The sequence below is a fragment of the Pholis gunnellus genome, assembly GCF_910591455.1.
Source record: "Pholis gunnellus genome assembly, chromosome: 4".
Taxonomy (NCBI): Eukaryota; Metazoa; Chordata; class Actinopteri; order Perciformes; family Pholidae; genus Pholis; species Pholis gunnellus.
Window position 1 is genome coordinate 9,646,155 of NC_136530.1, and position 13,275 is coordinate 9,659,429.

At 38.7% G+C, this 13,275-nt stretch overlaps 1 protein-coding gene across 1 annotated transcript; it reads left to right on the forward strand.

The window, feature by feature from the left end:
- Positions 1 to 2,586: 2,586 nt before the first annotated feature.
- Positions 2,587 to 9,988, forward strand: alkal1 (ALK and LTK ligand 1; the record flags this gene model as incomplete). Its single annotated transcript, XM_079158135.1, has 4 exons — positions 2,587 to 2,857; positions 5,225 to 5,278; positions 6,270 to 6,353; positions 9,918 to 9,988. 4 exons carry the CDS (start codon positions 2,587 to 2,589, stop codon positions 9,986 to 9,988), a joined length of 480 nt encoding a protein of 159 aa, XP_079014261.1.
- Between the last annotated feature and the right edge of the window lie 3,287 nt (positions 9,989 to 13,275).

Consider the following 13,275-nt stretch of genomic DNA (forward strand, 5'->3'; position numbering starts at 1 on the left):
CCTGTCGTTTGGACTCAAATCCTTTAAGCCACCTCCAATAAATCATTGCATTGTTCCTTCTGCAGCCTCATCCTTTATCTGCGTTTGAGTCCTTTACTGCTGAACGACAGGCAGGAAACAGCAGGCAAGGTTGCGGGCAAACAGGTAACAGAACTCCAAACAAAAGATGAAGAAACCCCGGCAAAAAAAACGAAGGAACGAGGCAGGTATTTGTGGAGACGGACTGATTGGGGGAGTGAACATGCATGGGTGACCGGGAGGTCAGGGCTGACGAAGAACAGGTGAAACTAATAAAGGTTATCAAAACTAAGCGGGAAAACACACAGACAGGAAGTGAAGTGATCGGAAACGAGAGGAGAGGTGAGAAATAATATAAAACGCGAAACATAAATAAGACATGCAGCAGATGGAAAACAAGACCGAGTAGAAGGGCAGATTATAACAGTAATTTACAAAGGGTTCATTTAGTCAATAGCCTGTAGGCCACATCATCTTTTAACAAGGTTGCTTTCTTTAAATAATGTGATTTAACTTTCCAAATGTAGCCTAAGTGTATCTTTGTGGTTTTTGTAAGATATGAAAAGAGAGTAAACCGGATAAGGAACATTGAGAGACTTTTCAATCTTTGTCATATACATGCGACCAGAGAGAGAGAGAGAGAGAGATCTCTATTTAATCATCTTCTAACCTAGATTTTCATTCATTCAATTTCGTTTTTTATATATATATATAGCCTATATATTTATATGCGCCATCGTTGTAATTGGGATTCCATATGCTGCCACAAGATGGCAGTCATGTATAGCGAACAATTCACACTTTTTCAACTCTCGTAGTGAAACTGATGCACTGGAAAGTAAATCTCAATAATCGGAATAGCCTTTGGAATCTGCTCAACACGTGGGGGCATCTACCAGCTGATTTACGACTATTTAGTTTTCAAAGGCACTCAATAGCTCAATATCTAAATTTGTTTAGTCAAACTGGTTTTCTCTAGATCCTCATGAGATCTCTGGCTCTGTCATTTCTGAAATCCTCATATTTGAGGAATGACGCCTTTCTGATTTTATTTTTCAAAATGTATCGGATGAGGAATTACAAGAATGGATCGGAGGTACATGGGGAAACTTTTACATATATGCTTTACTGAAGAAATAGTAATGATAATGTAACCTTTGGATATTTCCCCATCTGATCAATATAAATCACTGCGAGGAAATGTGCACGTTTGGTAATATTAGGCCAACAGCTGCTTTGAACAAGTGAGACACTAGGTGACGTCCGTCCTTTGGGATTTACAGACACGTAAAATACTCTCAGTAAAGAGTTTTTCGTCAAAAGCTACTCGGTATAATATAATAGGATGCATGCAAAGTCGTCCAGCTGCCAGTGCCAAACTACATCTCAGCAGAAATAAAGGGAGTTTTAGCCTAATACATTACGACTATAAATCACTGATACAAATATGAACCAATTTGCAGACTTCAAGCTTTCGTGATAAAATGTATTATTTTTTGGTACATTGAACTCGTTAGATTGTCTTTAATGTGGGCTTTTAATTCAGACTGCTGAATCAGAAGTCCACTAACTTTTTTTGAACTCCCTTCAAATGCATTTTTAAATGTACCCTCCAATCTCTTACTTTTTAAAAGCTCTGTCACAATTATAGTTTTCTGTTCAGTAAGGATGGAAAACGGCCGGATGGCTGCTCCTGGAGGCGCATTCTCTGCAGCGCTTAAGCGGTCACAAGACTCGGACATCGTTGAGCAAAAACATCGACACGCTGACAGGTCAGCTAGAGGCTTACAGGCCCACAGATTCTTGTCTTCTCTGCATCCAACGTCCAACAAGTTGGTCCATTTGGAAAACTACTTTCCTGCGCGTCGGTCTTTATCGATTTTTATTTTTTTCAATGGAAATTTCAGTGAGGCTCTTTTTTTCAGACGTTTAACCATTACTTTGCTTGTAAAGGATAGTTTTTCTTTAGAGCTGAATTGTCCGGTAAAACTACAACTAGTGATGTTTTGGTGCGTAAAGGAGGGGCGCGTGGCAAAGTGAGCAGATGCCGCCGGAAGAAATTGCACCAAAGATGTCAACATTGCTTAACCACCCACACGAAATCGATTGTATTACCTTCAAGAAGGTGGCTCCTCGTATAAATAGGGACGCATTATTTCAAGAAAGACTGTGGTGAGCACAATCTGCCGGCTGCACTCTCTCTCTCCTATCCGGACCACAACGCCTGGAAGAATTTGCTGAAGACAACTGTGTCCACTGTCCAGGACATACGCACATTAACTCCTAAAGTAAGTCCAAAGTTAGATTGACTTATATTTGTTTTACCCATGTATAGACGAAATGTGACTGCTGCGTGAAGTGTATTCTGGTGATTTATTCCACTTTTAGAGGTTCTGTATGTTTCCTCTGACGGATTTCTTTTTAGAGTAATTCTGGGAATGTCGAGCAATTGGGGTTCACCATGAAGCAAAGTGAACAGCTATCTTTTTACGTGTTGGAATTAAATAGACTCAATAGCATGTGTATAAAAAACAAACTTATTTGCTTATGTTCTCAGACAGTGAAGTCATGCAGGTGGAGAGGAAATGGCACATTCTGTTGACAATCTTCTTTCTGCTCATCACCTCGGGCCAGTGTATGGACAGCAAGGACGTCAAGCAGAAAGAAAGAAGGACCCTGTTGGATCTAATCTTACAGGTTATCAGAGACAGCCAGCAACGGGACAAACACATCTCCAGGCGCTGTAGCAGTGGACTCTTCACTTCTGCCCAAGACATGAAGTTCTCCTCCCGTGAAAAGCCTTTCTATGTTCCTAGGCTGGATAACAGTAGACTCATAGGTAAGCTGATAAGATTTATTTTTAGGTCCCGATGAAAGCATAATCCCCATTTTACTGTTGGAGACTGTGGGATTAGTCTGGTCTGGTCTGTACATCTTATTTAGGAGCCTTATGGAACTTGGTGTATGCATATTAATTCAAGACATATGGAAATGGTATTTGGCAAGAATATGCTTAAAAGAAAGGGTACAGCATCCAGATCTCTCTGTCCTCAAATGTCCAACTCAATTTAAAGTGTATATATATATGATGAAGGTATACTTCATATGTGTAGGGAAAAGGGGCTATATCCATAGACTCTCTATAAGAAGCTATGTTGTATTTATCATACATGGTGTTCTTATTTCTAAGAGATACCTTTTCACCCCATGTCGTGGACATATCGCTCCATCATTCAAACTGCGATTGATCGATGAACGGAGACATGATAGCTACTAGGAACTGATGTAGGAGGAGCATCGATGTGCCAAACTTGTGAATGATTCATTCAGTGTGATTCATTGTGGAATCTTAAACCTGAATGATGACCGCCCTGCACGCACACATACGCGCTGTGACGTCTCAGAAAGCATCTCCAATCGAGAGCATCTCCGCGAGACGCATCCGGCAGAGACAGGACTGGCTGTCGTTGAGTCACATTCATGTAGTTTACTGCATTGTATCAAAGTCACTCGCTCTTTTTTTTATTTATTTTTTATGTAGTTACGGAATAAGTCCATACAAGGAGGTTTAAGAACAGTCCGGTCCAGGTTACAGATTTTTAGCTCCAAATATTACCTTAACAAATACACCTTCAAAATGATTCTCATTCAGATTGATCCTTGTTCATTTCTCCTCACATGAATGAGTTTGGTGCATCTTTGCCGTTATTGTTTAAAAGAAGCATTATGTTCAGACTGGAATTAAGCCGTTTAACTAAATCTTTGATACATACCTCTTCAATTATCACAGACAAAGCTGCCTGAGGTTTTGATGCTTGTGCCTCAGTGGTACAATATGTGCAATGGGAGCCTATTAAGAGCAGAGTGAGCATATGGTGTTGTTTATCTGCAATAATACATTATTTTTTGATCACTGTCAGTTGGGTAATGTTTTAGCGATGTTGCACAGGCATCGCAAAGCTCAAAGTGTTGGCCCCAGCTTATGCATTTGGAAAAGTACCTTTCTCAGACCACTGAATGGATGGAATGTATCTTTGAGGTTATTAAAAGCAGCATATTAGCAAATGGTGCATGTGACACTACCAAAAGATCCATGGTCACGCAAGGATAGATGTTTTCAACACAATGAGGAGGAAGGAGAAACCTCTGTAAACCCACTGATGTGGGTGTGTATTGTCTTTGCATGTTACTCAGAAGCCATGGAGTGACAACATGTTGCAGAAAGACATGACCTAAGGAAAGGTGTTTATTTTACAACTGTTTTCTCTGTTAGTTTAGAATTTCATATGTATGGAACGAGAAATAAGTTTTAGACTGGCAGCTATAGACTTTTGTTTCATTTTTGTCGACATGCATTTATTATTGCCTTGTAAATACAGTACACTGGTGCCGTATAAACCATGTTAGCTGGCTTTATGTAATCCAGGCTGCCATTTTCACTCTTCACATTTGGGTTTTGGCTTCATGGTCACAGTCTGCTTTTACATTTCCATAACTCTTTGTAGAATATTTAAATACATAGTTGTGTTTGATTAGTCTGGGTAGGGTGATTTGAAAATGACTTCCTCTGCTGGTTTTCAAATTGGCTTAATTGTAATCTTTCATCCTCCTGCAGTAACAGCATTCTATGTTCCGGGGTCTGGGGGCTAATGTAACGTTAGCCCGGTAACTACTTGAATGGACTTAATCTGATGAGAATTAAACTCCCATACAATAATCTCTTTAGCCTGTTAGAGTTGCCAGTGTGTTATCAGATCCCTCCATGTGTTGCCTGCATGGACATTGACTAGAAAGGACTTGATGCCATTACCCCATCTAGACTGTATGAAATGGCCCCACTAACAATACAGATCTCCATAGAGAATATATTGTAAATCATATAAACAATTCTTCTGATGATTCACAATGAATCATGTTCATTTAGATTGCTGTAGTTAGACATTATGTTTTTTATAAAATGCAGTGAGTGCTGTAGAAACATGTTAATGCCCCAAATCATCAAGCACATTAATCATGAATAATAATAGTGGAGCCACACGACCTTAAAAGGGTGATATTGATAAAGTCCCTGCATTTCAATAATGTATGCAGGAGGAGGATGACGACTTCGACAATATATTTATCGTGACTACTATAACTTTTGTCAACCTCCGTTGTTGTAAAATGACTTTTGATTGACAAGCTAACAGTGATTTTTCTTCCCCAGAAATCTTTCCTAGAGATGTAAACATGAAAGGCAAATTCATTCAGCATTTCACAGGTAAGAAAATCACCGTCAACGAAAACATCAAGAGTGCAAAGTTTCCTTTCCAGACATGTTTTGGAGCATTGCGTTCCCTATACAACCTTTTGGCTGAAGAATTTCTTAGTTTCACCCCTTTTGAGAAAATCATTCCTGAAAGCCAAGATACAGTATGCTTAAGTCTTGGAGGCTTCATGAACACTAGCACTCCTGTGGGTCAGAAGAGGGTTGCCTGGCTTAGCTGTAGGGCAGCAGTGCAGAGAAACGGCACATGGTCTAAAGCCGACAGAATTAAGTTGAAGGCAGTGCAAGGTTAAGCTGATTATTTGTCTCAGGACCTGTGAGAGACTTCATTATTGGTGTGAAAATCTGGAAGTTTAAATGTTAGTGCAGAAACTCTCAGAAGTGATTTATAATTGAAGACTCAAGTCCTCTGTTCACTAAGACCAGCTGAACCCTGACTCCTTAACCAGGTCTGTGGTAATGCACTGTTCCCTTTCGCTGTATACGAAGGTACTTGTAATAAGCATTAGTTGATGGGTAGAAAGGCCCTTATATGTCCTTATAGGATGCTGATTAACATTATTTTGTGTTAAGGCTATTAGGTGTTATAAGTGTTTATGAGTGCATAGTTAACTGCTTATAAATCCATAAGCTATGTATTAATCTTTATAAAACAATACAAAAGCTTAATGTTTAACAATGCTATTGTAAGTAAGTTAAAGTCAATAAATGAGTTTGTAATGCTATTATAAACAATAACAAGATACAACTGAGTTGGTGTTTGCAATACCATCTATGACGTTCTAGACTATTGTCGTATCAATAACCGCAGTCAGTGGGACATTTTACTCAAACACACCCCGCCCCTTTGTTGTTTCTAATAATGCTGTTTAATGCCATTTTAAGCTGTTATCCTCTCATATTGTTTTAATCGTTTTTTTTAATAGAAAGTTGATGAATAATTGAAATATTGATCATTTTGCCTGATGAGACCTTTTCTATTAAGCAGGACCAGTCAAGTTCTCGTCGGAGTGCAGAACACACTTTCATAGACTTTATCACAACACAAGGGATTGCTCAAGACCAGCATGTATGTATGCCTTTTCCTCTCATGTTGCTCTTTTTATAATGTGCTCAATGTCTGTATAGTGCCATCCTTCATCATCACAAGTATTGTGCTTTAAAGGCCCAACCAGCTTCTTTCTGTGAGTGAGAACTGTTGCCAGAGTTGGATTCATAGACTGTATATTATAAGTTGAAGTTATCACTGTGACGTCACCCTTTTGGTTTGTTGACTCCCGTTTTGAAGCCTTGAGTTTGGCATTTTGGCCGTCGCCATCTTGGCTTTTTGCAACCAGAAGTGATACGAGAGGGTGGAAATTAGTACAGCCGAACATTGAAAAATACATTTTAATAGTTAACTGAAAACTCACTTTGAAAGGGTTAAAGTTCTAAGAATATAACATGGACAAATCCCAGACCAGACAACACCATGGCAGTGACCTGTCAATCATTAGGTAGCCACGCCCTAAAGTTTACCCTGCTTTATAGTCTATTTTACTCTAAATGGGACCATAATTTGCTAAATCAACATCATGCTTATTAAAGACGACTTGAAACTAGCGATTGAGACCATAAACTCACGTTTACAGTGTTTTCTGAGGTAATAAATCGAGTGAGAAGGAGTCATTTCCTCGTAGACGTCTTCGCAATCGGACTTCTTTTCGCAACCAGAAGAGTTTCCCCCTGCTGGCTATTAGAAAGAATGCAAGTTTACGGCACTTCCGCATTGGCTTCACTTTTCAAACACCTCGCTGGATTATTTCAATTGAGGTGGAAGTTTTTGCATCTACTTTTTTGTGCTCTTCTTATTGGTTGTTTGCTGGGCTTAGTTGAAAATAGTTGATCTCACATACTTCCACACTATATCAGGATTTAGCAATATTTGAATCAAAATCTGATGTCCCCTTTAGGTATACCACTTATAATTCCCCCGCGACCCCGTGGAGGGTTCTGAACCTCAGATTGGAAAAATGGAAGCAACCAGAGCTATAACCACAGTTTGCAACTGATGGAGCAATCCTTACTGGAATGTATACATTTGTGAATTAAGGAGACATCGGAGAATGATTGCAAACAATGCTCCCTTGTCACATATGGATATCACTATCGTTATAGTTACACTTGCCTTTATTGTGGACGGAGTGAATGACACAAAGAAGACCCTCTGCTTTTACTGCCTTTTGCATCTGTGATGCAGTTAAGTAAGCATCGAGTCAGACTTCAAGCAATGAATAAATGTCCTATACAGCGGCAGCTAGACACAGAGACATGGTGAACACAATCAGGATTCATTTGTCTGTCTGTTGGATTGGGATGACGCAGAGTATTGTTGAATGTATGGCTCATCTCTCACGCTAATGTTGCTGATGATGATGATATTAGAAAACATGAGCGATTGTGTACTTTGCATGCAGAGCTGCTCTGTTAAAGGAACGTTGCAACACCTCTGACGTCAGTTCTGCCTCATATGTCTTTTTCATTGGTACGAACATTTCTCTCACTTACTTCGGGATATTTGTATTATTTTTAAACATCAGAGAGAGAAAAAATACCTGACCTGTTTAACTGTTTATAGGAAAATTAGAACTTTTTTTTTTTCTTTTTCTCATTTGCTTTGAATTTTCCAAGCAAGGCAAATTATATTTTGGGCCTTTTTAAATACAAGATGGTATGATAACATATTCATGTTTCTTTTTCCCCCACTTTCTTTTTTTTCAGATTACAAAAGATGTGCAAGATTGCTAACACGATTAGCATTGAGTCCACTCTGCATGCAATCGTAGATATTGCATGTGAGTAAAAGTGTTTTTCTCTTCTGTGGGGTTCAATTCACTCTGAGTTCTTGCCAACATCCCCTGTGGCAAAGTAAAATGGTTAATTAAGATAGACTATTTTGTGTATATATTTATATAAATTCTCTCAGCGAGATGTGGAGGAATTCTGAAGCTCACAGAATACGAAACAAAGACTGATGCTCATGTAATCAGAAACCTGTCTGCAACATTTGTATGCTTTAAAAATATAGAATGTCTTGCAGTTGTTCGTGTTGAAACACGTCTTATGCAATTTATCTTTATTTATTCCGCATTAGTGACGGTTGGCTGAAGAAAGAAAGAAAGGAAAGGATTTCATGCATTTATTTCTCTGAAATCACGTTTCCAAAATCCTATATGACAACATTGTGGTGGTCAACTGTTGTCTTACTAAATCTGCAAACTATTTAGGGCTGCAACTAATTTAATAATTTTAGATTATTTAGATTATGGATTAAGCTGTTTAGTTTTTGTCTGCAAAATAAAATTTAAACATTTCAATCACAATTTCCCAGAGCCCAAGAAGTCTTAAAATGTCTTATTTAATCTGACCAACAGCTCAAACCCAAAGAGATTCAGTTTATGATGACAGAAAATTCCAGAAAATTAATGACTATATTTCTGTCGACTGAATAAGTGACTAATCAACCATTTCAGCCCTATTTCTATCAACCGTATAATACCAGCTCTTTGTAAAACAGAGAGTAATGAATTAATGAAATGGATAGTCTTGGGTAAAACAATGCATTTGATGGTTGATAGTATCTTTATATATTTGAAGGATATATGGAGGAAGGAATACAAATGTATTATACAGATAAATATACATTTGTGAGAACTTGCTAGTTTGATTATCTCAACTGGACATTAGTTTTCCACTACAGTCACTACATTATAGTATTTTAGTGCCACCGACGATGTCATGCCATCTTTTGGTCAACTGACATGAAAAGTTTTTTTTTTTTTTTTTTTGTCCTTGCCGCATTAAACAACACTCCCTCTGATTTTTATAAACATTACACATATCTTATCAGTGGAAACCAAAGATTTTATAAAAAGTATAATGCACACTCTGAGGGTAAAGTAAGAAAAGTAGAACTATGAACAGGAACAGATGAGGGTGGCTTTCTTATCAATCAAAAACACTTGCTACATGCTTCAACATTAAACACACTAAACCTAAAAGACATTCTCAGGACAAAGCTAGAACTAAGACAATCGTCAGTGCCGTGATTTTGGACACAGTCATCCCTTTTGTTCAGGCGATCTGCCATGACAGCAGGTCTGATGGGTTCACTCTAGTCCTAAATCCAACATGAGTAAAAGCATGTGCTCTCAGTGAACGCAATTAGGTCTACCTGGTGAGTGATTGCTGTGTCCATTTAGGTTAATTTGAGTTCTTCGTGGTATAGGACTTCTGGTGATTATAAAAAATAAAGAGGCTGACATATTCTCAGGTATTCAGTTTCTCAAGTGAATCAGATAAGATCGTCTCTGTTCTGAGAAATCTGACAAACGTATATCACAATCGAGGGGCTTTTGAAAGTGGGATTCATTATTTCATTATTTAGTCATCCTGATCATTTCTGAATGAGCTTCGACATAACATCGAGACATGGCAGTAATGGCAGACCAGTAATGACTCTTTAGAAGCTGACAACACAACTTTCTCAGAAAGGCCGAGATGTCAAGATGTGTCTTTGCCAATACTAGACAGTTTTCAGCTTCAAAGCATGCTGAAAATGAAGATGTTTAACTTTTTTCTTATTTCATTTCAGGTCCCAAAAAAATGCAAGAGGGATCAATGTGTTGCCAAGGAAGTGCCTTCAAATCCACAGCAGTCATATAAACATTGTTGTGTTTATAGCGTTTCTATTTTTGTTGTTCTTGTTGTCATTATTGAAAATGCTGATGGACATTGTTGGCTATTGAATGGATGTGCTTTTTATTTTAATGTACCTGTATGAAACATCAATTTAATATTAAATACACCTATTTATTGAAAGGATATGTATATAATACTTTCAAAATCATATTATTTTGGTTATAAAAGTCATATCTGATGGAGAGGAAGGTTGTTTTTTTTTCTTTCTCATATATGAATTCCTTTTCATATATTTATGCTGATATATTCTCAAACTGGTCTGAAAGATCTGTCATGCTCCTTCGTTGTCTTCATTACATTTTATTTGGCACTTGAGTGATTGCTGACAATGAGAACATGTGGAATGACAACAGAGATGATTATGCACTGCAGTATTGAACAATAAATAATATTGAAGCACAGCATATTTTGCTATTATTGGAGATGAGGGGGAAAGGATTCAGATCAAGTGTGTGCAGTCTTTTAATGCCGACCCAACATTTATCCCAGACTCTACTGTCTTGTCCTCCGCTCAGTGTCATTTAAAAAGCACGGATCAAAACTGGATTTGATTTTCTTTGTTTTCCTCACATTCTGGTTTGTCAATTTCTCTTATATTTTTCAGCTCCTTACTGATGCAGCCTTCTCCGTCCCTGCTCCTCTAAAATTATGTTTCCGTTGCTGTATTCCCTCTATTGGGAGTCTGTTGCAATGGTCAGGGCAGTTAACCAAAGCTGTCTTATATCTTGGACTATGGGACTCAACAAGATTTTGAGCTATTCAAGGTCAATAGAAGCTAATATACAGTACTTTGGATAAGCTCATCAAAAGCTGAACGAACTCCTTACACGTGTACGGCATTTGAAACATTTGTAGTTTTCTTCTGAGATTACATTATTTACCATATTTCAATGATACTCTCTTTGGCTTTTCAAAATTGCTTTGGCAAGAGTTTCTTGTTGACAAATGCTGTTTGGATGCGTAACTATGTCAAGCAAACCTTTTTCAAATCAACATAATCCAGTGAATGACGTGTGCTGGTATAACTGACCTCAAACCTCAGACCACTTGTGACCTGTTCGAGTAAATTGGCTGAAATCTGATATGCGACGAACATAATGTCCAACTCAACTTCTCTTCGTTCCAGACAATAAAAGTGCCAACAGACAATATGTAAGGTCATTTTAAGAGATTTGAACAAACAAAGCTATAATTTCCTCACTGTGGCTTTCTGATAAAGGCATCAGAGCTGCTATTTAATGCAACTCTTCTCGATCACTGTGCATTCCTGCAGGGAGTTTACTCTTACAGTAACAAAGTGCTATAAAGTCCTGACACAATAAACAGGATCCAACATTGTTCTTGTCATGTTGTATCATCTTGCGTTGAGACGTGTCCCTGGGGAATAGTCGCAGTGATTGTTTTTAGGGTAGTGAAATAAATATCGAGCCACTCGCACACACAGGGACGCTGAAAGACTTCTGCTGAACCAAAGATTAGAACAGCACTTCTCACACCAGCATGTCTCTACAGACTAAGCAGGAACAGTTTATTGAATTTGACCATTCGTTATTCAACAAAATGTGGCTTTTTGGGAGATCATTAAAAAGGCTTCCGAAGAAGCAGTCATTTCAAAAGGAAATTTAGATCTGCGAATCTCAATCCATGCAGGATTTTTGCTTGATATGAGATGGCCTGGCTCTGAAGGGCCATAAAACAGACAACTGCCTGTCTTCCACAAATCACAGCCTCTTTAGTAGTACTTCCTGTCTGGCATATTGTATCATGATTACCTCAGACAATTAATGGAAGCGGGTGGTGTTTTCTGCTTGAGCTATAAAAGGATTAGGAAGCTAAAAATACAGCTTGCACCTCACAGGGATGCACTGGGGATCCCTTTCCCTCCAGGTGGGCAGGGCAGGGACACCGGATCCTAATCTGAGGAGGATATCACTTATCTGGAGACAAACAGCATAGATTAGGAGAGGAGACAGAAGATGCACTGGGGACAGCGTGTGGGAGGACTCTAACACAATTACACACAAGCACCAAATCCCTCTTCTGATACCGCTGAGAAATGCTGGTGCGATAAATAGTAAATAGAGACCAAAGCTGGGCCATTTGTTTCCTGTCAGACTGCACCCGGATGCACCAAAGCTCAGCAGCAGAGAGAAGACAGACCTCAATGTTTATACGAGCTAGTTGCCTCCAAGTGAACTGTGCTTTGAAACGGATAGGGTAAGAGACAGAGTTACAGATTAGCCTTTTTTATCCCTTTCGCTGTGATTTGGACTGACAGCAACACCAGTCTTGCAGCAGACGTTGGACCGTTATAAGCAAAACCCAGCTCTGAGATGACACCAGCTCTCCAAGTAAATGGATTTTACAGATTCCTTGCTTTAATTGACTTTGCAATCATACAAACATTTGTAATTTGATTAGCCCTTTGGCACGTACTAAAATATTCTATTCTACTATTCAGGGAAGATTATGACTAGCATATAACCTAAGACCTAAACATGGCTCCCTTATGACGTATATCAAACTCCCTCCATCCGCACAAGAATTTTGTCACAAAAGTAAACACTTTAATCCAATTTCTTAGACCCCAAAGCCTCATTCAACAAGCCACCTTATTTATAGTGATTGCAGTATAGTCCTGATGGCTGTAAAATTGTTGTTACGGGCTCATTGATTCGCTCCATGTCTCATGATTAATTCATGGCTCTTCCGTTTGTCTTTTTTCGAATACATGATTCCCTACATGAGTCACAAATGATATAGATTCAGATAATACAGCTTCTATTAGGAATTTGACAGTTGAAAGATGAATGAATTGTAATCGTCAGAGCTCTTCTGGCGTTTTCATCGCACCAAAATGGAAATGTCATGGCTATTATTGACTTGACAGATTTAATAAAGAAAGCAGCTCATGATGTTTCATTGTGTTGTTGTTGCAAAGATGTTTTGTATATGTATTGACCCCCCTGAACATTGCACTTCCAAGATATTATGTGGATTCAGGTCCAATTTGCACAAGACAGTTTGATGGGAAGTGAAAATGAATGCAGCTCTGTCTGTGTGCCAGCTGAAGTGTCTTTGATCCCATGTGCTGGAGGTGTTGGCACAGGTCTCCCAGCCACCCACTCTGCATGCCCCACACTGTGTGTGCTCTGACGCCTGCCATAGCGAAAATACTAAACGTACCGTTAACCGCAAGGCATCTTTCAGCTGAATTTGTATTTTCACCCCGACATGTGACACAGTTAAGA